The sequence below is a fragment of the Pelobates fuscus genome, chromosome 3 (genome assembly GCF_036172605.1).
Source record: "Pelobates fuscus isolate aPelFus1 chromosome 3, aPelFus1.pri, whole genome shotgun sequence".
In the NCBI taxonomy this organism is placed as follows: Eukaryota; Metazoa; Chordata; class Amphibia; order Anura; family Pelobatidae; genus Pelobates; species Pelobates fuscus.
In genome coordinates, this window is record NC_086319.1 from 134,115,875 (window position 1) to 134,142,215 (window position 26,341).

At 44.8% G+C, this 26,341-nt stretch overlaps 1 protein-coding gene across 1 annotated transcript in view; it reads left to right on the top strand.

The window, feature by feature from the left end:
- The window catches only part of VDAC1 (voltage dependent anion channel 1), a 49,899-nt gene extending 35,886 nt beyond the window's left edge, over positions 1-14,013 (top strand). Inside the window, exons 6-9 of the mRNA XM_063447485.1 lie at positions 4,577-4,804; positions 5,539-5,689; positions 7,536-7,593; positions 13,070-14,013. Of these exons, the coding sequence (XP_063303555.1) occupies positions 4,577-4,804; positions 5,539-5,689; positions 7,536-7,593; positions 13,070-13,161 (529 nt within the window). The 3' untranslated portion in view covers positions 13,162-14,013. The remainder of the gene's footprint in view (positions 1-4,576; positions 4,805-5,538; positions 5,690-7,535; positions 7,594-13,069) is intronic.
- Positions 14,014-26,341: the final 12,328 nt, after the last annotated feature.

The window sequence follows — 26,341 nt, forward strand, 5'->3', positions numbered from 1 at the left end:
GTTAATTTGATTGTATGGGAGGGCAGAAGGTTTACAACCTAAATTCCTCTTTGAAGCTGGGACCTGTAAGGTGTGAAGTCACACATAAGTGGCCTGAAAGTCTGGTTTCAGTATAAACTATCATTTGCCATATGTCTAGATTTCCTCTTTGATCGGACGTCTTTTGATATGTTCATGGCCATTAGCCTTGTGTTCCAGTATCATAGCCAAAAGATACATTAATACTTACCCACAGATTAATAACTAAGCCTCTTTTTTATTATATTTAGAATGGGACTAGCACAGTCTTCTAATCAAGTCTAAACATGAGTTGCGTAACTTACGCCTTTGGGCAGGATTGTGATGTCCGATATTTTAGGTCACAAGTAAGAAGTGTACCATATCTATGTAATGGAAAAATGGCAACCCATTCATAGATGCAATTATTATTTCTGGGGCAAGTACAAAAGAGGAGATAGAAGAAAAAGTTTCTATTTGGATTGATATTGGTCTGGAACACAAGGGGGTGGTCACTTATTGTCTCTATAGATAAGCCTTCTCTCCACCTTTGGACCAGGCTTGGTAATCCTCAGGATAACTATATCTAATGATACTGAGATGTGTATTGTACTTGCCTGGGGCCAGAATCTAATTCTAAGTGAGTCACCACTTTTCTTACCAGATACCCCCTGGGCAGAAGTTTTACTTTGAAAAGAAAGTGATTGGGACTTCTGTTGTTTTTTTTTTTTTTTTTAATTCTTTATTTTTCGTTGTGCATGAAATAACAGTACACCTACTCTGCCCCAATAGCAGTCTCACGTAGTATGGTGACAGGCAGAACAAGTATGGCTTTTCATAAGAATAGACATTTTTTTTTTTAAAGTAAGTTAAGAGAAGGTTAAAACAGTAGATTTGGCATAACATATGAAACGTGAGAAACATGCGTGTTTTTCCTGTCTGTGATTTGGGTTAATGCTATGTTTTTGTGGTACATGCTAAATGTTTAAAAGTTCAACATCTATTTACGTATACAGGCTTGGGTTATTCTATGCTTGTGTGGTGTGCTAGGCAGAGGCTTAGTGCATCTTCTACATGTGTGCTCGCTATTATAAGTTGACTGTGTGCGGGAGTATATTTTAAGGCGGTACTACACCTCATTTACAATCAATCTTTGTGTAATCTTTGTGTGCCTTTGTGTACCAAGTGTGCCCTACTCTTAATGACCATTCGATTAGCAAGAAGTTATGCAACCTGCTAGGATACAATAGTGATCTATAGTATTATCCTATAATAAAACGTAGTCCTGATAAACATCAGATTAATAATACCAGCGATAAATTAAAATAATGTGCTATAGCCTTATGGTTCCGTTGTGCCAAAGTCCATGGCCAAAGTGTCAGCCGATGCCCCAGTCCCGGCTCAGCATTACTCCGGCGCCGCTGTTGATAGAATGTGGTCTTATGTGACTTGCGGGGATATGGTTGCTTAAGTGCAAGAGTCCCATTCCGGGCCTGTAAGTGGCAGTCCCGTTTGAGGTCTGGTTTTGTCTCTGGTGGATGCATCCGATGTAGCCTGTCTGGGCACAAATTCTATAGATGTCCCTGAGTTCCAGCTGTGTTCTGGGAGTCCCTGTTAAGGGAGTGTTGACTTATTCCTAGGCGCTGCAGGGTCGTGGTGGCTTCTTGGAGGTCTCTGACGACGTGGGTTGTACCCCCATGGGTGATGGACAGTGATCGAGAGGGGCACCAGCGATAGTTTATCTTGTGCTTTTGGAGAAGAGAGGTGAGCAGTCTCAGTTCTCGGCGCCATGCCATAGTGTTGCCGCTTAGGTCTGCGAAAAATGTGAGTGACATGTCTTCGAAAGAGTATGGTGAGGTGCCCTTTAGCGCATTCATTACAGCTGCTTTATCTTTTCCATTTTGGAATTGGATTATCAGGTCCCTGGATGTCGTTGGTGGTGCTTTTGCTGGTTTGGGCACCCGGAATATGCCCTCCGCCACTATTGCTTTGGCTTGTTTGGGTGTTAGTATGGCTGTGAACAGTCTTCTCACCACGTGTTAAAGCTTTGCGTTTCGTATGCTTTCAGGGATTCCTCTTATTTTCAAGTTGTTTCGGTGGCGGGCATCTTCCAGTGCGGCAAAGCGGCTTTCATAGGTGAGGTTTTGCTTTTTCAGATCACTGACCTCTTGTTGCAGAGTTGTGATCTGCTGTATGCAGGAGTGTGAGGTAGTTTCCAGCGCTCCGATGCGGCCTGTCAGGCCCTTCAGGTCTGCCAGTAGCTCTTTTAATATTGTGATTGTCACCGGAGCTGAGTCCTGCTTCGTCGAGGGAGGCGGTGGTGGTGGAGGCGCTGGAGCTGGTATGTAGCCTTCCTCCGTGCCATAGGAGAAGTCGTCTGAGAGGTCTGAGCAATCCCCTGTGATGGCCGCCATGTTGTGTCCATGGGCGCCCTGAGCCTGTCGCCACATGTCCCCAATGTTCATGCCCTTTTGGGGTCAGTAGAGCCCCGTGTGTGTAGTTTGGGTGCCGAAAATCGGTTAGTTATGTCTCTTGCGATCCGGAGCTCCATAAACGTGCGACCGTCCGCTTGGCTGTTAGACTCTGCCCCCAGGACTTCTGTTATTTTAGCCCTTTTGTTTTTTATCTGTTGTTGGTGTAACTAATTTGATTGTCGCTTATATTTTTTTTTATAAATTCTTTATTTTTGTAGTGCTTGTATGATACAATACATGTAGTAAGTCATTTAAAGCAGTAAAAGGCAGGGATAACAATAATATAATTATAAGACTGATTTATGGCACTTTTTTCCTATAGGCATATGGGAGCTGTCCTAGGCAACTTGGTGGGGTTGCTACAGTGTACAATGTTTTACATCCGGTGGTGAGAAGTGCCCTTCCTACTGATGCAGAGGGTAGCAAATTGTGCCACCTATTTAAGAAATGTTGAGCGATTACCCAGCACGTCCACCACAGTGTGAAGGCTAGTTAAAAGTTAGCATCAAGAGCAAGCTGGTTTGCCTCAGTATGGTTTGTCAGACTTTGGAGATGATGATCCAGCAGCGATGTTCAGCCTCACTTTCGATTTCTCATACTGTCTCATGTTCAGTCATTTGAATTGGATCATTCGCTTAGAGTAAGAGGCAATTCCTACAATAAGGCTCCAGTTTTTAAGAGGCAATTCCCTAATTACCTAAATAATTGCCTCTGATAAAGTTGAGCCTTACTCTACAAAACACGAGGTGAATGACCGAATTTGACTGATTGAACACGAGCTAACTAACCAGTTCACAAAATCGAAAGCCAGGCTGAACAGGTGGCGAAGGGGAATGCAGGCCAGTTCATTTGCTGGTGCTGGACCTTTCAGCTGGGTAGATTGCAGATCCCATCCCTCACAAGCATCCCAATGACCACAGGACTCATTCCCACGCTGGGTTTGATACCCTATTTGGCAATTATAAATACATGCAATGTGAGTGCTTTTAATCTTGTATCTTAAAGTACCACTATTGGAACCTAGGCCACTTCAGCTCAATGAAGTGGTCTGGGTGCCAGGTCCCCCTATTTTTAACCCTGCAGCTGTAAACATAGTTTCAGAGAATCTCCCTGACAGCCACTAGAGGCCGCTTCTGCGATCCTCAATGTGAAAATCGCATTGAGGACACGCTGATGTCCATAAGAAAGCATTAAGTAATGCTTTCCTATGGGCGGTTTGAATGCTCTTGCCGCACATGCGAATTAGGAGCTGAGGTCGGCAGGGGGAGGAGAGGTCACCAGTGCTGGATTAAGGTAAGTGGCTGTGTAGGGGTTTAAACCACTTCAGCATAGTGGGAGGGGGGGGCCTAATAACCCTATAGTGCTTATAGTGCTCCTTTAATAAAGTGTTATTCATACAGAGAGTACCATGGATTATCTTATTTAATTGCAGGTACCTTTGGCCACCAAGTGGAATTTTATGTTACTGCACTCCATATTTTTTTTCTATTTCAATGTATTCCAGGATTATTGTACTTACCTGTTACAACTTTCCTGAAGTACTATATTTTTCTAGCAAATAGGTCTGTTTAAGCAAACATCTCTATTGCCCTACAGTTACAGCTTCGTGGGCTATAATTTTTTTAGTTATGGGGTTTTCTCAAATGTATTTGTTTGTTGTTTATACTGTGTATTTTAAGTTTATTTTTATGTCTACCTTATCTTTTTACTATTGTCAATACAACTAGGATCTCCCACCAACTCACTATACTACATACATTTTATGTTCTGAATATGTAGCTCCTGGATATTCCACAAGTTTTTAGTAGATTCTCCATTCACATTTACAATACATGGACTGATGAACTCTGATCCAGTTTGAGCTTTATTCAGTGCACATTCCCCTATTCCCTCTATTCCACAGGGGTATATCTCCCCTGTTTTTACAACTTTTATCTGTACTTAATTTTACTGGTCCAGCACATTATATCTGACTTAATTTATCAGTGATTCTTGGACTTTGTTGTAGTATTTTAATTAAAAACAATGTTTGAAATATGTTAACGGTTTTCTACCGTGTTTTATAAAGATCATAAATATGTTTTTTGTCTTCTTGAACACTTTAGAAAGAAGAATGCAAAGATTAAGACTGGCTACAAAAGAGAGCATATTAATGCTGGATGTGATATGGATTTTGATATTGCTGGTCCATCAATCCGTGGAGCTGTAGTCTTTGGCTATGAAGGCTGGTTAGCCGGCTATCAAATGACTTTTGAATCCGCGAAGTCAAGAGTTTCTCAAAGCAACTTTGCAGTAGGATATAAAACTGATGAATTTCAGTTGCATACTAATGTGTAAGTAAAGATATATACTAATATACGGGCATAGATACTGATGTGTTGTTTTTTTATTATTTATTTAGATGTTTTGATTCTTTTCTGGAAGATCATGGTTCTTACATCTGTTTTGTTATAAACAAAAAAAAAATACAAGCTACTGAATAAAAATCAGTGACACCCAAAGAAAGCAATGTGCTGCCAATACTGAAAAGTACAGTTAGAGCTATCAAAAATAGAAACAAAACAAAACCCTAAAGCTTTTAAAATTGATAAGTTATAACCAGAGTGATTCCGCTTATTCCAGATTTGCAATTTAAATTGATGTACCGGAATCACCCCAGAATGAATATAGCTATAATCTCCCCAACTTACCCAAAATGGTGCCTAGGTTGCCAGGAACAGATTGTTCTAGAACTGTTACCAGATGCATGGATAAATGCAATGCTTGCTGGCAGCATAAACTGATTTGAGTGATGGTCTCCAGAATGCCCTTATAACACGGGAGTGTGAGGAACAGCATCCTATAACTATTCTCCATGATCCTGTTAAACTAGGAGGGATGTTTCCCTACCCAATGTGCAGTGAATGGGAAAGGCCTGAAAAAAAAACTGAGTGCTAGCTTATCATCCTTTCTGGATATTATGTGAGGGAAGTAGCTTTTGCAATTTGGCATTCTGACACAAAATGCGGTCATAATATTAACGATTGTTTTGATTCTATTGTAATTTTTGTTTTTGTTTTTTAAACAGAAATGATGGAACAGAATTTGGAGGCTCTGTATACCAAAAAGTAAATGACAAGTTGGAAACTGCCATCAACCTTGCATGGACAGCGGGAAATAGTAACACACGTTTTGGAATTGCAGCCAAATATCAAATTGATTCTGATGCTTCTTTTTCCGTAAGTACAAAAAGTCTGAAGAAATAAAACAATGTTTAAACAGGAGGGTTTTTTAAAGGAAACAGTTACATGAGAAAAGTTCTACTATAAGAATGTGCATTTATGTGTGTGTTCTCATGTACACACACATATATGTGTGTGTTTATTGTGGCTAGATGACTGGGGTCAGAGCATCTTCAAAAGGCAAGTGTTGTGGGGTGTTGTTCCCAGTATCTAGTGGTTAGCACTTGGCAAAAGTGGTGCAAGAAAAGGACAACCGGTAATGCACTCTGAAGGCTCATTGAAGCACAGCGAAAGCAAAAGTAGCCTTTCACACAGAAGAGCAACTGTAGCTCAAATTGCTGAAAAGCTTAATGCTGACCATGATGGTAAGATGCCAGAACACATAGTGCATTGCCGTTTGCTGCATGTGGGGCGCTGTTCTGCAGATTTAGTGCCCGTGATGACCCACTTCTCCACTGCCGAAAGCATCTTTAATGGTGGACATGAGTGTCCGAACTCGACCATGGAGCAATGAAAGAAGACTGCCTGGTCTGACGAAATACATTTTCTTTTAGGTCAGGTGCATGGCCGGGTGTGTTTGTTTACCTTGGGAAGAGCTGATAGTGGGATGCACAATAGGAAGAAAGCAGGCTGGCAGAAACCTGTGTTATGCTCTGGGCAATGCTGGGAAACCTTGGGTACTGCAGTTCATGTAGATGTTACTTTGACACGTTCCATCTACCTAGAAATTGTTGCAGATCACATACACCCTGAACCCTGCCACACTGCAGAAATTGTTCAGGAATGGTTTGAGGAACATGAAGAGTTGAATGGGTTGCCTTCGCCTCCACATTTTCTAGATCTCAATCTGATTGAGCATCTGTGGTATCTGCTGGAACAACAAATCCAATCCATGGAGGCCCATCTTGAACTTGCATGTCTTATAGGATCTGCTGCTAATATCAAGATGCCAGATATCACAAATCAGAGCTGTTTTGGTAGCACAAGGGGGGTACGATATTAGACAGGTGGTGTTAATGTTGTGGCTGATTGGTGAGAGGCACATCATTACCTGAGAGGGGTGAGTTAAAGGAACACACTAAGTGCACTCCAATGAACAAATACAAAAGAATAGTAGATCTACACCCAGTGCAAACCATGCATGCATTTAATTGTCCTTTTTTTTCATTGAGAGTAGATCTAAAAACGGCTTGCAAAAGCTGCAGATATTTTCTGCAGCTTTTACAAGCACTCCCATTCTTCCCCAGCCCAGATTTTCTATGGCAATCCAATTACAGACTTCCAAGTGCAAATCGTTTAGGCGCTCTGGGCATTTGCCTGCATCTTGAGTTTAGCTAAACATTAAGGAAGTAACAAACTGTTGTCTGATTGACCATTGGGGTGGGGGGGAGGGTGGGGGTGTATAATGATTAATTTAAAAATGCCAATATCTATTGAAATCTGCACTATTTGTAAAATAAAAAAGGGACACAAGCTTAACATGCTTTACGGGTCTGGAGTGTATAAGCAGGTAAAGCAGATCAATCACTTTTTAGTGTTTCATAAAGATTTATTGTTTATGAAGTACTGTTCCATGCTGCTTTTGGAATTGTACTGAAACTTCAACGCAATCCAAAATATGCTTATTAAATAACTGTAATGACAAAGACATGATATGAAATATATTCAGAAATGTCTTGATAGTCTTGGAATAATAAGTTTCCATTTTTCTTTTCTAGCTTGTCTCTATTTTAATGCCAATACATAAACAGAATAGGTTGAGCAATTAATGTCAAACTTCTAAAGATGTGTTCTAACATGCTCTTATCCATTTTTTATCATTTTTTTTTCTTTTCTTCTAAAGGCTAAAGTGAACAACTCGAGTCTGATTGGCTTAGGATATACTCAAACTCTTAAGCCAGGTAGGTATTATTACTTAGAGTATCATAGTGTGAAAATATTTACATGCTTCTGTATATTGGACAGCATAAATATAGTTTTATTTTCATGTCCTTTACAAAATATGGATTTAATGTGAACTGAAAACTATGACAACAGTCATACTAAAACATTTCTGGTCTCATGGCCAACATTTTGGCACTTCTGTTTTCATTTGACTGCAGTTCTTTGTGTAGTAAACAAAAATGTTTTGTTTATTTTTGTAGTTGTGTAATAGCAGTTCTTCCCTATTAGTGTACACATGCCTTTGCTGTATTTTACCAAGTTAGGCTATGACCTTGGATACATAGCTCCTCAAATTTCTGAAAGCAACATATTTCCACAACACTTTGTGAAGTCATACACGAAAAAAACGGCACACACAAAATAATCAATTTTCAAAAAAAATGAACTGAATTAGTAAGCGAGTGGAGAGATAGAGGAGGGGAATGAAACAAATTAATATATTTTAGCTAAAGTACATTTGGAAGCCAAAAAGGAAGATCCAGGATTCGGTTTTATGAAGCAAGGTCTTAAAATGGTGGAATTCGGCAATTTATCCATTTTGCCAACTATTCAACATTTTTAAAAGATTTTTAATTGAGATTTTTTTATCAAGATCTTTTGAAGTAAAGACAAATCAACATGGAATCAATACTCTGAGCCCCAGCTTGCTAAACAAATAGCTGCATTAGTTAAAGGAACACTGTACTCACTATAACACCTTCATCTTATTGAAGATGTTATAGTGCCTACAGAAGTTTGCCCCCCAAATTTTTTTTTTTTTTTTTTTTTTTTAAACTAATTGGAAGGCTTGTGAGCACACCTCCAAGCCCTCTGGATAGGAGAGCCGGGACATTTACTTCATATCCAGGCACAACATGATGTCATGCACGCATTTGCAGTGCCTTCATGGCTTACCATAAAGAATCAATGCATTAAATGTTTCTCTATGAGTAGATGTTGACTGGTGGATCGTGGCGAGCACAATCTCTGTTAGGCGCATTGGATAGGATTATCATCATGGAGGAACGCCTCCAGGAGGACATCACAACAGTAGACACTCGGAGCTCGAGAAAAGGAAAGCACATTATATTTATATATATATATATATATATATATATATATATATATATATAATTTTATTTTTATCTCCGCACACAACTGTAATGTTACAAGATTGTAATGTTAGGAATAAATAGTTGTATTGTATTCCTAACGCTATAGTGTCCCTTTAAGACACACTGCCTATTCAGGAGACCATGTATCTGACCTTGCACTCCAATGTTCCTTACAATGGGTGAGTAGTTAGCCTCCTTTTTGACGTAGAAGAGAAGGGTATTGTCCACAAAAGTAGACAGTTTATAAAAATAAATTTGTACCGAAAAGCTATTTATAAGAGAGAAAAACTGTATCTCAGGCAAAAGTGGCCCCAAAGAGCAAACAAAACAGGGGAAAGTGGTCAACCATAACTAATAACTAATTTCTTTTAGTATGCCACACTAAAATATAAATACAAAGAAAATTCTGTTACATGTTCTTCAATCATAAACTTTTTTCCCTGGTGTTTTACAAGTGATTGCTGTTTACGACAAAAAGTTCCTGACAGGCTTGTAATATCTATTAAAAATCATACAATATTGAGCTGTGTTATGCGCTTTTTTTTTTTTTTTTTGACAATCAATTTTTTTTTTTTTTTTTTTTTAAATTCTTTATTTTTGTAATGCATGAAGGTTTAACAATGTGTATGTGGTACCCCGACGGCATTCCACACACTTTTCATTTATGACATTGGGGTACATAGGTAAACTTGCATATATATTTTTTTTTTTCCATTATGAGAGGTCAGCTTTATGGTCAATAGCTTAGAGGGGTGTTCAGCCTTGAGACAAGGGAGAGTTAAGTAACGTCATGTAGAGTTATGCATCAAGACTGTCAAACAATATTGTCAGACAGTGGCAAACAATGGGTCCCTGAGACCTGTTAAGATTTGTAACTGAGCATTTTAAAGTGGTGTGAGAATTACCAAGGTCAATAAGTGAGGTACAAGATGTTGGAATAACATACTGGGAGTAGACTGATAAATATACGGAACTGGCAGGCTATACATGTTATCTAGTGGATGCATAGTTAAACAATATTACAGGTTCAAAAATATGTTATGTGTGCAGCACTATGCCACGTTGCTTGCGCTGTGAAATGATTAAAACCAAAAGTGATATTTAAGTAATAAGGCTACACTTGCGTGTGTCTAATGTGGGACATGGTCTTGCTATTAAGTCCCCTGAGGTTACACTGATACGAGTCCCTCTTTGGCCGGGTCCGGTTTGCAATGATTATTTCCCTCAGTGCAGTGCCTTGTGACCTGTTCGGTCTCCCGGTCCTGGAACTCGGCTCCTTGTTGGTTCACCTGATGTCTCGTTGGTGGAGAGTTATATCCTGCTTCAAATGCCCGTGGCTCTCCCCGTGGATGCGGTAGGTAATCGGGAGTGGGTGGGGACAGTTGGTACCTTGGTGCCCGCGGGGGGTCCTCTCTGAGGCCTCAGGTGCCCGGAGCGGGCCCTTGCTTAGGTTCTGCAGGCTCTTTCGTGGGGTCGGTCTGTACAGGTAAGGTGCACGCTTTTTAGACGCCATTTTTGTTGAGAGCGTTTGCCGCCATTTTACACTCTGTTCAGGATCTCGTCCACAGTAAGGTGGGAATTCTTTGCCATAGGTTCACCACTGTTGCATGGGTCTTGAGGCTTGGGCCGGGATAACCCCCACCGGCCCCAGGGGGGGAGACAGGGCCTGCTCCATGACCCTGAGGGGGTCCGGCGTGATTCAGTCGGGCGGGATAGCGGGGCAGCGGCCGTCTACCCCGCTCACCGCCTAAGTAGGCCTCATCCTGTGCGGACGACTTAAATCTTTCTGGGGGACTAAAACACGGAGTGCAAGCCTCTCCCCAGGTCCAGTGCCCCCTCATGTATCGGACCGCGTTCTCTGGTCGTTACAAAGGTACCCGTTTAACTTTTACTTAGTAAAATTTCGCTCAATTGCAGGAGCTGTGTTTTTTTGCGGCCGTTCTGCATGGCGGGCAGGCCCCGCCCCCCTTGACAATCAATTTTTATTGATATTTTCTTTTTTGCTATGTCAGCGCATGGTTGGGTACAGAAACAAAGAGACATGGGGCATATAAAATATGTTACAAGTGACAACTTAAGTCTTGAGATGACAAACTGGTCAAGAGTGTGACAACCAAACATTGACATTGGAACATGAGAGCATAGTAGCTTTGGGAGAACAGCGGCATAGCTAAGGTACATTTTATTGTGACCAAGGGTCAGGTGAGTGGTACCCCTAACCAAGGGGACAGTGGCGGGGGGGGGGGGGGGGGGGGATTGTAGGTGTTAGAGCAATCCCCGTACTGAATGGGTGAGTGCCCGGTCTACTAGATGCCAGAGCTTCTATCAACTGGTGGATGGGCTCCATTTAACTAGCTGAGCTAGATCAGATCGATGTATTATGTCTAGCCAAACAGTCTAAAATATGGATAATGAAACTGAAAATGAAAATTAGTAAGCACAGTCAAACTAAACACAAAGAATTCGGACTACTGCTTCGCAGCTGTCCATATCCTCTGTATTCAAGTCCCAGGTGAGGAGGTCGGGATCTTCCCAGAAGTGGAGGGGACAGCTCTATGTGGGTTTCGTGCCTGCGGGTTGGTTCATTGTGCAGGGTCCGTATTCGGGTCAGTCAGTCCCAGTTTCAGTAAAAATTGTGGAGCTTCGGCCGGAGTAGATAATTTATGTATAGTCCCCTCCTGCGACACTACCAGGAACCTGGGTGATCTCCAGTGATATTCCATTCCGGCCGATCGGAGCTGGCTGGTTACAGGATTCAAGGATCTTCTCCATTGCAGAGTAGCCCTGGTAAGATCTTGGTAGAATGAGAGCAAGGAGCCTTCAAATGTTAGAGGTGACTTGCCCGTAGTGCTGTCAGCAGGGATTGTTTATCTTGTGCTGTAGAGCAGCGGACTATGATGTCTCTTGTCACTGGCGCCTGAGCTTTGCCCGAGATTGGCAGTCGGTATATCCCATCTAGGTAAAACTTATTTGCCTGGCTTGGTGGAAGCACTGTGGCCACCATCCTCCGTATATAGTGAGGGAGCTCTTTGGGTATGATCGGGTCGGGTATGCCCCTTATTTTCAGGTGATTGCGCCGTGACCTGTCGTCTAGGGCCGTGTAGTGGAGAGCTAGGGCTTGTTGCGTCGCTTGTAGGGTGAAGACAGTGTCCGATAGGGTCGACAGTCCCCTCTTGAGGTCAGTGATGTCGCCCTCAGATGTTGCTACCCTGTCTGTTACAGCTTGTAGGTCCGCTTTTATCCCTGCCACATCGGCTGCTAATATGCCTTTTATCTCTGTGATCAGGTTACGAAAGTCACGTTGCGTGACCGGGGCCGATCCCTCCGTGTCCCCTGCAGGGTGAAGTACCTGTTCAGAGGCCGGGGCAGGCTGTGTCCCATCTGCGCAGTCGGGCACATTCTTGGGTCCCGCCGTCGCCGCCATTTTGTTCAGTGGCTCCGCTGGAGCATGGACCCTATATCTCTGGTCCCAGAGGGTATTTCCTGGTTCTACCTCTGTGTCCGTCGCCCCATGATTGGTGTCCGGTTATGGAGAGGAGCGGGCAGGTAATCCTCTGAGTGTCTGAGTCCTCCAGGGGCTCCAGGCAGTCAATTAACGAAGATAGGTCTAGGCTTGTGGGTGATCTGTGGGCCCCAGGCCTCCGCTTTTGTTGTTTTGCTTTAGCGGTGTGTAGAAACGGCATATGGTGTCTCTTGGTTTGCTCCGTAGAGTGTGCCGGTGTTTATGCAAGCATTGGTGGGGTAAGGCTCCTGAAAACCCGCAGTTTTTTCAGTTTTGCGATGCGAGATGGCGTCCGCTTCGGCTCAAGGTTAGGCTCCGCCCCAGTGTTATGCGCTTTCTATCCTATACAACTCCCATGATGGTAGCCTTTTAAATAGCAAAACGTCATGCAAATTGTAGTTTTACATTTTCTGTGGATCTACCTTTTGGATAGCCACTATAGATTAGACTTTGTGAATTATCTTTAAAGATTTGCTAGGGAGTGGTTATGATTATCAAAACGTGTGGTTTTCAGACACTATTGCAAAATATGCTTTACTCAGATGCTTATCATAGACGGCTGGTAGGTAGGCATTATGCATGGTATTGTGGAGCTAAGCAAACAGGAAGTAAGAGAAACCAGTGATTGGATTGATAGCGACGGAGGTACCAATTTCTATTGAAATCTGCATTTTTGTAAAATGACGAAGGGAAACAAAAATAACACTCTCACCATACATAAAGGACTTCTCCAAGCTAAAGTGCTTTAGGTGTCTGAAGTGTCCATTTAATATCTGATATTTTTTCTATTGCTGTTTTTTTCTGTTTTAATTATGTCTCATTTCCACTATTTTGCAGGCATCAAACTAACACTATCTACATTGCTCGATGGAAAGAACATTAATGCCGGAGGACACCAACTAGGTCTAGGATTGGAATTTGAAGCATAACACATTTTGCAACTGCACAGCTTACTGTCCCAATGTTATTCAGCATAGATACCCTAGCAATCTAGTGTACCTTGTAATGTTCTATGTCTGGGATGCAAACAACCCTTTGTGTTAATCACAATTGATTCCCTGAGAAAAGAGCATCTAAGCTTTTTAAGTGTTTTTGTAGAAGAGAAAGAGCGTGAAAGACATTAGGGAACAGTTTTGCTATTGCAGGCTTATTTTGAAATATTTCATAGCTGCTCATTTTTACCATGCTTTACTAGAAACGAAGGTATTGACTATCTTTTTTTTTTTTTTTTTAATCAGTTTAGTTCTAAATTAATATTGGGAAAAAATAACTATTAGATTGATATTTAGATTATTTAATGTCTTTCTTGCAAGAGCAGCGAGAAAAAAAGGGGGTTAAAGGATCAGTTTATATCACTGACGGTCTGAACAGCCATTGCCTGCACAAAAAGGGACTGCAAAGTATTTCATAAACTGTTTAACGTCTTATCATATGGTGGTTTGACAAATGTTGTCCTTCGACCTTTGTATTTTCATGTGTATTTTTATGTGCAGAATAAGCCACTCATTTCATCACCTGTGGCTTCCTTTCCCAAAACACATCACAGGAAAGCTTGACAGACAGATATGCAAGGGATGAGTCACTGTTCTTTATCACCTGGTGGCATCACCAGTTTCCACCAGAATACTTTTCTATTTTATTTCCTGCACCATTTTTACATATATTTTTTTTTTTTGTTTTAGCAATGTGACAGGTCTATGTATTGTCTTCCATTCTGTGAAAGAGTCTCTTGATATGCTGTATGCAACATTACCTTAAATAAAACCTGAGTAAATAAAGTATTACATTTTCGTGGTATGGTGTAATAGTGGTAAAAGTTATTCATAATAAAGAAAGGTCCTGTGTGCAATCTGTGGGGTGAAAATTATTCATTTACAGCCATGTATTAACAAATCTCAACCAAGTAATTTGGGGGGGAAAAGCATTAGACGTGAAGTACAAAATATATTTGTATCAGGGCTCAAATTTTAAAACCTATGTTATCCCAGGGCTAAATGTAATTGCCTCTGCAAAAACAAAAAATAAGCACAGCAAAGTTATGGAACCAATTTGTTGACTTTTGCTTTTGGTAATATTTTTTTACTTCAAGTGTCCCTGTACATCATTTTATGAGAGAGCTGCAAATCCTGTGAATTTCAGCAACCTTTTGAAATTTGTAATATTTAATTTAGCATATTAAAATCATTATCCATAGAATGCATGTAGTGTTCCTTTTTAACTGTGTTGTGAAACTAGCACTGCACAATATTTTGCCCTTTTTTCAGTGGGGGGTGGCTGTGTGTATTTTATTTGTGTTTGGAGAGTCTGTGTGTGTTTTCAGGGGGGCTATGTGTTGGGGCTCTGTGTATGGAAATCTGTTCATCCTCTCCTTATTTCAGTATTTTTTTTTAAAGAAACAAATAAAATTTTTGTTGCCCCCTCTTGCTTACCTTTCAGAGAGGGATAAGATATATCCCTTCCTAGTTATCCTGCACCAGGGGTATGCTTGATGGGGATCCAGTAGAATCTATGATGGTCCATGGATCACCTTAAGTTAGATCACCTTCATGCCCTCCTTCTGATCCAACATTTAGTAAATGACTCGGAGCACTCGTTGGCTATTCCATCAGCAGTGCTTTAATTCATTCCGTGAAAGCTGGAATTGCAAAACATGCTTGACTGTCTTGTTAGATTAATCGATCAGCAAGTTAGCAATTCTAGTTCTCATTTTATTCACAAGGGTTTACTGGGGTGAATAAAGCATAAAATAACCTAAAATCTAATCTAAAAACAACAAATTTATAAAACACTGTGCGGATGCAATTCTTTGGTGAAAATAAGTGATAATTATACAGCTCCCACACAAATAAATTAAAAACAAAAATCGATACTTACCATAGTGTTTAGGTGATATGTCCTCACACACCCAACACTAAAGTGCAAGTGCTATGTTAATGATTAAACAGAACACTTACCTCTATATTCGCTTTGGAGACGTGGATGCATATGCAAAGAAAAAAAAACAATAGTTCAGGTTATTGTTTAACTGTATAATTGTTTGTTTATTGCTATACAAATAAGTGCAAAATAATACATGGGTATAGTTATGCTCACAAAATAGAGAGCCTTTTATACAGTTTGGCTCTGACCATATGATGCCTTGGTGCCCTTTGGTGGCAAAACAATCTCTTCTTACAGCAATACCAGCAATGTACCTTTTGTCAGGTATATGTGGATGTTGAAGGGCCACACTTGAGACACAGGCATTCCAGTTTTTTTTCAAACTATGAATTTTTACTGAGTCCATGTCCCACTTTGTAGTTTTTTAGCAGGTCGCTTATTCCAACTACCCCACAAAGGCATACCATTCCTTAAAGAAGACACCCCAAGGTTTTTTAAAAGGCATATTTTGAATCTAGTGTGAAATATTTTTTTCGCTAGCCTAATGCAAGTGTATAGGTAGTGAGCATTTTTCCCCCTTTTTTAAAAAACTTTTCTTCTATATTTAAAAACCTGTTTTTAACTTTTAATATCTTTTTCACTCTTTCAAAACTTGGTTTTAACTTTTTAATTTTTTTTTACTTTTTAAAACTTTATTTTTTACAGTTAACCCCAAACTAACCTAACAGCAAATCCCCCAATTCTCCCACTAACTGGGAGTTGGCCTGTGGCCTTTGTGTGTAAGGCAAAGTACTTTTTTTTTTGACTGTGTGTGCCTCATGAATATCTTCAGGGGATGACTGAGACAGGGTTCGGTGAGATAGAATGAGTAAGGGTAAGTGTGGCATGGTTGGAGGATGGAATGTGACAGGGCGAGGAGAGGGAAGTGTGACAGGATTAGAGATGTTTACATGACAATGAGTGTGGCAGGGTGGAGGGGAGAGTGTGAATGAGTTGGGGATGAGTGTGACAGGGCAAGGGGAGGAGAGCATGACCGGATTAAGGGGGTTTATGTGGCATGGTTGAGGGGGATGGGTGACAGGATGAAAGGGGTGAATGTGGCATAATGATAGAGATTAAGTGTGGACAGGGTTTTGGGTGAGTGTGACCTGTTAGGGGGGTAAATGTGATAGGGTAAAAGTTGAAGAGCGAGGGCAGGTAAATGTAGTATGGTTGGAGGGGGTGAGAGCGACAGGATAAGGAGGTGTAAATGTGAGTGTGGCTGGGTAGAGGGGGGAGGTGACAGTATGGGGGGACAGAAAGTGTGTGTGTGTGTGTGTGTAATGGTGACAGTGTGGGGGAGGCTGTGTTTTAATAACAAACCTCTCCACATTGAAACACTTTTTTTTTTTTCAAAGTAGTTAATTCCCTGGTCTCCTACCTGGTGGTCCAGAGGGCTAGTGCTGCATGCCGGATTGTTGCTGAGCTCTGTCTCTGTCTAGACAGAGTAAGTGGAGGGGTATCACGTTACGACATACAGGTATCATTGCTGTGGAACTTATACACTCGTACACAACAATAGGGAGCTCTTTTCTAAAAGAGGGACAGAAGGATTTGTGTCCAAAATAGGGACTGTTCCGTCTAAATAGTGACACTTGGTAGGCATGCCTTAGGGATTAAAATGACAACCAAAGATTTGAGATAGTTTTGTGTATAAATACATGCAACCTCTTTATAAAAAAAAATACTGCTACTGCAAAAGGGCGGACCAGCTGGAATGGGGGCTGGCTGCCTTAACCCCTTAGGGACACATGACATGTGTGACATGTCATGATTCCCTTTTATTCCAGAAGTTTGGTCCTTAAGGGGTTAAGAACCAGTGTTCTGTCAGAAATCCGCACTCCTCCTCAGTGAGGTCCTGCAAGGTAAGTAAAGCTAGTGTCACACTCACATTATAGTTGGGGCATTCACTAAAGCACAGTGACATGGGACATTAAGGGTTAAGTGAGGATTAAAATTAGGGTTCAAAACAAATTTAGTGTCTCTCACTTTGTATTCTAACCCTAGGAGTAAAGTTCAAACTAACCCTAGTCATAATTTTAAATTTAATGTTAATTATCCCAAGTGTTCCTAATCTCTTGAAAAATTTTTTTTAAAAATTACTCACTGAATCTTACCCTACTTGTAGCCCTAATTTTAACACTAAATGTACCATAAAAAAAGAAAAAGTGTAGCGCTTGTAAAAAGGTAATTGTTACCTAAAATAAATAATCCGAGTACTTTAAATAATACAACACTCTGAAGAAATAGCATTGCACAGTAGAAAATGTGATTAAAAAGTCTAATGCTGAGTCAATACTTACAAACATAGAGCCCCTATGTCTCTGTAGTAGCGTTTTGTGTAGTATAGGACTACACTATCTCTTTATAAGCAGCTCATGAGGGAATCCCCTCCTGGTGTTATAACATCAACAAGGTAATACGTTGCAGTTCAAGCCCCTGTATGGTAATACATACTCACCACGGTGGACGCTCGTGTTTCAAGACTTTTGCTACAGTGTTGATATCGCATCACTTCCTTGAGTTGCAAGCCTTGTTTTTGGAGTTTTTGGAGTGTTGAAATTGTCATATTGTTGCTTTCCAGTCTAAGCTTTACTTATAATTCTTGAATAGTTCTGACTTCTGTTCTTCTTGGATCTTAACATCTATATCCAAGATGGAAATATATAGACCAAAAACAATTTCAAACCAGTAGACTGTAATAGTTTTATTGAACGTATAAGTTGTCACTATGCACCGTGGTTAGAAAATGCCCCTAAAGGACAGTTTTTAAGGATTTGACGGAATTGTACCAATTTAGAAACTTATGAGGATCAATCATTAAAAATGAAAAGATTTTTTTTTAGATAAAGGGTGTGAAGGAAATAAATTAGTCATCGAGATCAGAAATTCAAAAGACCGAAAAGGGGGGGCGGGGCCTGACTGCCAAGATGGCCGGACGCGCTTTCTGAACGCTCCGGCACCAGCGGGCACAAAAACGCTAATCTTGGACAAAAAAAGCAATGTCAGCAACACAAGGTGCCCGGAAAACGAGGCAGGACACTCCACGGAACATGCAGATACCTGTCTTGCACCAAATCAGGTCCCAAGCGCTGCAACCGGCCACGAGGCCTAAATTGGAGCGGGGCCCAAAGCCTGGGGGAGGCGGCCGATTGCCCGGCACGGGAACTGCTCACAAGCAAGCTCCAACCACTGCCCTGCTACCTCCACCTCTGGACCGGTGGGGGATATCCCGGTCCACACTGAGGGCGACCACCCCAGCAAAGCAACGAGAACTAGCAATAGAGGTGAGATGAAATAGCCAGAGTACAAGCAAGATGGCGACGCAAAGCATCCACACCAAGCCACCCAAACATAAATTGGTCTTATTCGACTAGCTCTGCGCAAGCATCTGGAAGAAGCTCCAGGACAGGGGCCCTGCCTTCAGGCTAGCAAGGAGAATGGCAGCGGCATGGATACGCCCGGTAATCCGGCGGCACCTGTGCGGATTCCCGCCAAGAACCACCAGAGCGGCCTCCCGACGGAGACGGCACCAACTACCAAGGGGGCGAGAAAACAGGCCCCACGAGCAACAGCACTCACCCCCAAACACACCAGAGCGTGACCAAACGATACGCTCGATCGGTCTACCACACAAAGACCACGGGGACCTCAGACCACCCTGCCAACCACACCAACCCTCGAGCGCCAGCCCACGACAGCGAGACTCACTGGAGTGCTGAACAACACACAGGCGCCTCGAAAAGGAACCAGCGAAATGCACAGCCGCAGGCCTCAACCCACGAAGCGTTGCTAAGCAGGGGAGGCAGACACCGGACGCCACGGCGGACCAGCGCTTCACCAATACCCGGCTTCAGACCCGCAACCACGGCCTCCAGAATGGGCATCGGCTGAGGGTGGGGGGTCTCCCTCACCATCCGGCTTCCAACCATAGCCCTTGCTCACACCAAGAGAACTTTGAGTCTGCCCAGACGCTCAGATAACCTAGCCTGCTTTGTATATCACATAGAATAACGCGTTAGATTATATAGCACAGCAATTAACTTTTTGTTTAATCTGTTTAATCTGTATATCGTTTAGTGAGTTAAGTTTCAGTATGCTATAGTACACCATGCCTGGCCAACCTGCTCGGCTAAAACGTAAAACACTTGCATGTTGTACAGACATGTGGGTTCAGCCTGTGTTTAATAGTTCGCCTCTTATATTTGCGTACTCGTCGTACGACGAGTGTTCTAGATTGCCTTCTACAAAATACCCAAGCTTTAGGGAAGATATCTGTTACACAACGAATTGTAGCCTATACACTCACGGTACGACCCCTCCTTGCATTACACACTACCTAGATACTGATATAGCGCTAGACATGATAACTAGTGATATACTGAACTGTTCGCTGGCGAATAGTTCCCGGCGAACATAGCGCGTTCGCCGCGGCGGGCGAACACATGCGCGGTTTGATCCGCCCCCTATTCATCATCATTGAGCAAACTTTGACCCTGTGCCTCACGGTCAGCAGACACATTCCAGCAAATTAGCAGCAGACCCTCCCTTCCAGACCCTCCCACCTCCTGTACAGCATCCATTTTAGATCCATTCTGAAGCTGCATACTTAGATAGAGGAGGGAAAGTGTAGCTGCTGCTGTAAGAACAGCAAATGCCCAAAATGCCCTTTTTAGGGCTAGAACATCAGTCTGGTTTGTTTTGTTTTTTTGTAATGTAGCCAGCCAGCTTCTGTGTCAGGCTCACAGTGGATACAGTGCCCACCTGCCCATTGCCACCACTCATATCACAATAGCTTAAGCTTGACATTTAAAAACAAAAGACTTTTTCACTGTTATAGATTAAATAGCAGTTAGTTGTCTTCAAGCGGGTGTCAGGCCTTCAGCGTGTACTCTGCCAACCTCAGCAAGTGCACTTTGCCACTCATATCTGGTGTGACTATAGCATGCCTTTAAAAAGAAAAAAGTTTTGCCACTGTAATAGATTGAATAGCAGTTAGTTGTCTGCCAGCTTCTGTGTCAGGCTCACAGTGAATACTGTGCCCACTTGCCCAGTGCCACCACTCATATCTGGTGTCACAATAGCTTAAGTGTGGCGAAACCGACCTCGCCACGTGTCCTTGGAGGGGGCTGCTTGCCCGCCTCTTGCCTTTGGACCCGACTTTATGTGAATGTGTTAACCCAGATAGCTATGCCATGGAGCCCATCTGTGTAGTTAAAGACTTCGGCTCCATGGCAATTGAACTGTGTGAATAGGATCTGAGCGCTATTTGGTAGTTTTGTGCGCTCAGATCCCAGCTATCTGGGGATATGTGACATGTCTGTGTTTTCTTTGTGTATTTTATAGTATTTTAATGCTTTGTGCTCACCATGTGCATAATGGAGTCTTGTCTCTGTCCTGGGAGATAATTGAATTACTTCTCAATTATCTCCAGGAGGGAAGACTCTGAAACTGGTCTGGGCCGGAAAGCCATGCTGGCAGGGAGTTTTAAAAGATACTTTACTAACTTTTGAACCCCTGGTCTGATTCATGCCATTTTTTAATATGTTGTTCCCCTGAATGGATGGATTGAGAATATGTATATTTTTATGTGAATGTGATGTATGGTTTTAGAGTTATGAAAGTTGGGTAAAAAGTATGTTTTAAAATGTATGTATAATTGGATTACCTCCCAGGCTAAGGGGAGTGAATCTGTGGCATGTAACCATTGTGTGATTGGTGTATTGTAAATCCCTCCCTTGCATGGGAGAATCCTTTATAAGACAGTGTGTGAATAAATCTGGAGTTCCTGTTTAACCCTCAAAGTGAAGTGTCATCTCATTCTTGGGGGGAATTTGACTGTATGCCGATTGCCAGGAGTGTAAGCTGTTCGTAGGGCTTTTCCTGTTCGGCTGCTTCCAGGGTTCGTGTGTCTCTGGTTCGGGAGTTGGTGAATACGTGCAGTTTGGAGTTCGGGAGGTTGGTGATTGCAGTAGCTGATGGTCTATCTGGAAGGGGATTATCGCCTAAACGGTTTTTATCCTCTTGTGAGCGAAATGGTCCGTTACAATTGGTGGCAAGCGGCGGGATCATTTCCACAGCCCAGAAGGACAGCTACAGGGCAACACCATTCCTTGGATTACAAATTGAGGGCAACGCTAGTACCCGTACAGCGACCCTATCTACAAAACAAGCAACGTCAGCAAAGCAAGCTTGGCGCTACAACTACACTCAAGAGGCGCTTGACAGAGAGGTTACCGTGCTGCTGGCTTTATGCGGACCCAACCCCTCGGAGAGTATGGTGCAGCTTGTGAGGAAAACAGTGGGAGAATACTTGCCGTGGGAATCAGAGCGGGCAAGGGGGTTGGCCGTCCGTCCTCCCCAGCAGCAGTGCATACCCCAGGGAGCAGAAGGTGCCATCCTTCCTCCCCAGCGGCAGTGTGTACCCCAGGGAGCTGATGGTGTCGTCCATCCTCCCCAGCGGCAGTGTGTACCCCAGGGAGCTGATGGTGTCGTCCGTCCTCCCCAGTGGCAGTGTGTACCCCAGGGAGCTGAAGGTGTCGTCCGTCCTCCCAGAGGCAGTGTGTACCCCAGGGAGCTGAAGGTGCCGTCCTTCCTCCCCAGTGACAGTGTGTACCTCAGGGAGCTGATGGTGTCGTCCGTCCTCCACAGCGGCAGTGTGTGTCCCAGGGAGCGGAAGGTGCCATCCTTCCTCCCCAGTGGCAGTGTGTGTCCCAGGGAGCTGAAGGTGCCGTTCCTTCCTCCCCAGCGGCAGTGTGTACCCCAGGGAGCTGATGGTGTCGTCCGTCCTCCCCAGCGCCAGTGTGTGTCCCAGGGAGCTGAAGGTGGCGTCCTTCCTCCCCAGCGTATCCCTCCTCCTGTGTATCCCAGGGAGCTGAAGGTGCCATCCTTCCTCCCCAGCGGCAGGTTGTACCCCAGGGAGCTGAAGGTGTCGTCCTTCCTCCCCAGTGGCAGTGCATACCCCAGGGAGCAGAAGGTGCCATCCTTCCTCCCCAGCGGCAGTGTGTACCCCAGGGAGCTGATGGTGTCGTCCGTACTCCCCAGCGGCAGTGTGTACCCCAGGGAGCTGATGGTGTCGTCCGTCCTCCCCAGTGGCAGTGTGTACCCCAGGGAGCTGAAGGTGTCGTCCGTCCTCCCCAGCGGCAGTGTGTACCCCAGGGAGCTGAAGGTGCCGTCGTTCCTCCACAGCGGCAGTGTGTACCTCAGGGAGCTGATGGTGTCGTCCGTCCTCCCCAGCGGCAGTGTGTGTCCCAGGGAGCTGAAGGTGCTGTCCTTCCTCCCCAGCGGCAGTGTGTACCCCAGGGAGCTGATGGTGTCGTCCGTCCTCCCCAGCGCCAGTGTGTGTCCCAGGGAGCTGAAGGTGGCGTCCTTCCTCCCCAGCGGCAGTGTGTATCCCAGGGAGCTGAAGGTGCCATCCTTCCTCCCCAGCGGCAGGTTGTACCCCAGGGAGCTGAAGGTGTCGTCCTTCCTCCCCAGTGGCAGTGCATACCCCAGGGAGCAGAAGGTGCCATCCTTCCTCCCCAGCGGCAGTGTGTACCCCAGGGAGCTGATGGTGTCGTCCGTCCTCCCCAGCGGCAGTGTGTACCCCAGGGAGCTGATGGTGTCGTCCGTCCTCCCCAGTGGAAGTGTGTACCCCAGGGAGCTGAAGGTGTCGTCCGTCCTCCCCAGCGGCAGTGTGTACCCCAGGGAGCTGAAGGTGCCGTCGTTCCTCCACAGCGGCAGTGTGTACCTCAGGGAGCTGATGGTGTCGTCCGTCCTCCCCAGTGGCAGTGTGTGTCCCAGGGAGCTGAAGGTGCTCTCCTTCCTCCCCAGCGGCAGTGTGTACCCCAGGGAGCTGATGGTGTCGTCCGTCCTCCCCAGCGCCAGTGTGTGTCCCAGGGAGCTGAAGGTGCCATCCTTCCTCCCCAGCGGCAGTGTGTATCCCAGGGAGCTGAAGGTGCCATCCTTCCTCCCCAGCGGCAGGTTGTACCCCAGGGAGCTGAAGGTGTCGTCCTTCCTCCCCAGTGGCAGTGCATACCCCAGGGAGCAGAAGGTGCCATCCTTCCTCCCCAGCGGCAGTGTGTACCCCAGGGAGCTGATGGTGTCGTCCGTCCTCCCCAGCGGCAGTGTGTACCCCAGGGAGCTGATGGTGTCGTCCGTCCTCCCCAGTGGCAGTTTGTACCCCAGGGAGCTGAAGGTGTCGTCCGTCCTCCCAGCGGCAGTGTGTACCCCAGGGAGCTGATGGTGCCATCCTTCCTCCCCAGTGGCAGATTGTACCCCAGGGAGCTGAAGGTGTCGTCCTTCCTCCCCAGAGGCAGTGTGTACCCCCGGGAGCTGAAGGTGCCGTCCTTCCTCCCCAGCGGCAGTGTATACCCCAGGGAGCTGAAGGGGCTGTCCTTCCTCCCCAGCGGCAGTGTGTACCCCAGGGAGCTGAAGGTGCCGTCCTTCCTCCCCAGAGGCAGAGTGTCCTGCAGGCAGCAGAGACAGTCAGTCTCGCACCCCAGCCGCAGGACAAAATATTGAAAGGGGAGACAGTTGGCTCCCCTCTCTACCAGCAGAGAGAGTGTCAGGAAGAGGAGCCTGTGACCCCCTCTTCCCAGCGGCGGAAAGTGTGTAAGGGAGAGGAGGTTGCATAGCCCAAAGTGTGTAAGGGAGAGGAGGTTGCATAAAGTGTGTAAGGGAGAGGAGGCAGCATAGGGGAGACAGTAAGCCCCACACCAGCGCAGATGGGACCGTGGTCTCTGCGCCCAAGCTACAGGGTGTACAGATGGTCAGCCCTGCTCCCCAGTGGCTGGAAGTGTGTAAGGGAGAGGAGTTTGTAACCCCCTCTCCCCAGCGGCAGCCTAACCCAACAACAAGCCAAGGTATTGGAAGGGGAGGCAGTTGGTTTTCCCCTCCAGCAACCAGGCTCCAACCAGGCTACTTCCGTGGTAGTGCTGGCACCAGGGCAGAGTACCGCTGGTCTCTGCCCACTCAGCAACCCACCAAGGCAGTCTACCAGCCCCCCGCACAGCCGTGGCGAGGCACCTGGACATGGACAAAGTTCTCCTCTACTCAGGTGTAGTAACCAGTTATTGTGGGTGGGCTGTACTGCTGTTTCTGTTTTGTGGGTGGGTTGCTGGTCTAACCAGGGCACTGACCGGCAGGAGGTCAGATACCATGTTAGTCTAGATGGTAAAGGGGAGAAATGTGGCGAAACCGACCTCGCCACGTGTCTTTGGAGGGGGCTGCTTGCCCGCCTCTTGCCTTTGGACTATGGACCCGACTTTATGTGAATGTGCTAACCCAGATAGCTATACCATGGAGCCCATCTGTGTAGTTAAAGACTTCGGCTCCATGGCAATTGAACTGTGTGAATAGGATCGGAGTGCCATTTGGTAGTTTTGTGCGCTCAGATCCCAGCTATCTGTGTTTTATGTATAAAATGTGACTTTGTGTATTTTATAGTATTTTAATGCTTTGTGCTCACCATGTGCATAATGGAGTATTGTCTCTGTCCTGGGAGATAATTGAATTACTTCTCAATTATCTCCAGGAGGGAAGACTCTGAAACTGGTCTGGGCCGGAAAGCCATGCTGGCAGGGGTTTTTAAAAGATACTTTACTAACTTTTGAACCCCTGGTCTGATTCATGCCATTTTTTAATATGTTGTTCCAGTGAATGGATTGATTGTGAATATGTAATTTATATGAGAATGTGATGTATGGTTTTAGAGTTATGAAAGTTGGGTAAAAAGTATGTTTTAAAATGTATGTATAATTGGATTACCTCCCAGGTGTCAGGATCGGGACAGGGATCCAACATGCAGAGTACGAACAGGAGAGGAGTACGTATACCGGACCTTAGAATGGCCGGACTAACGTAAGGAGAAAGCAAAGAATGGTCAGAGACAAGCCGAGGTCGAGGGACCGAGAGAACAGGTAAGCGAGAGACAAGCCGAGGTCAAAGGACACGAGAGGTAAACAGGAACGATAGTACAAGCCGAGTCAAAACCAAATAGAACAATAGACATAAGAGCACTGAGGAACCAGACAAGCTAGAACCACGACAGGGCAATGAACCATTACACACATCCCTCTTTTATACCCTGGTTCTCTAATTGATGACTCCGCCCTTGCCGAGCCCTGATTCGTTGTTCCGAACTAGATTGACAGGTCGGGATGTGATTGCCGTCATGACGTCGGCTCCTGAGCGTCGTGTCATAAAAGGAAGCGGGGCTATCGCGGCCGGCGTGGGAATGACTAAGAGAGCTGTGAGGATTGGATGAATCAGCCCCCTGAGAGAACGGCCGTCGGGAAGTCTAACCTCCTCCGAGGTAGAGACTTCAGGTACCCTGACAGTACCTCCCCCCCTCAGAAACGCCCACCGGGCGGAAGGAACCGGGGCGAGACGGAAAGCGAGCATGAAAAGCCCTGAGAAGGCGAGGAGCATGCACATCCTCCTGGACCACCCAAGATCTTTCCTCAGGACCATATCCTTTCCAGTCAACAAGATATTGCACCTTCCCCCAAGAAATCCGAGAATCGAGGATGGAATTGATCTCATACTCTTCCTGACCCTCAACCTGGACAGAACGAGGGGAAGGCACAGTGGAGGAAAATCTGTTACACACCAAAGGCTTCAATAAAGAAACATGAAAGGAGTTCGGGATGCGTAAAGCAGGCGGAAGAGCCAGACGATATGCAACAGGATTTATACGACACAGAACCCTGTAAGGACCTATGTAACGAGGAGCAAATTTCATGGAAGGAACTTTCAAGCGGATGTTCCTGGTACTCAACCATACCCTATCACCCGGAGAGAATACCGGAGCCAGCCTTCTGCGTTTGTCAGCGTGTCGTTTGGACACCATGGAATTATGAATAAGAATTTGTCGAGTCGGATCCCACAACTTTCTCAGATTGGCAACATGAATATCAACCGACGGTATCCCCTGGGAGGGGGAGGCCGACGGAAGAACGGAAGGATGAAAGCCATAATTCATGAAAAAGGGGCTAGAACGAGTAGACTCGCAAACACTGTTGTTGTGCGCAAACTCCGCCCAAGGAATCAGACCGACCCAATCGTCCTGGTGTTCAGAAACAAAACAACGCAAGAACTGTTCAACCTTTTGGTTGGTGCGTTCGGCAGCCCCATTGGACTGGGGATGATAGGCAGAGGAACAATTTAATTTGATACCAAGCTGAGAACAGAAGGATCTCCAAAACCGGG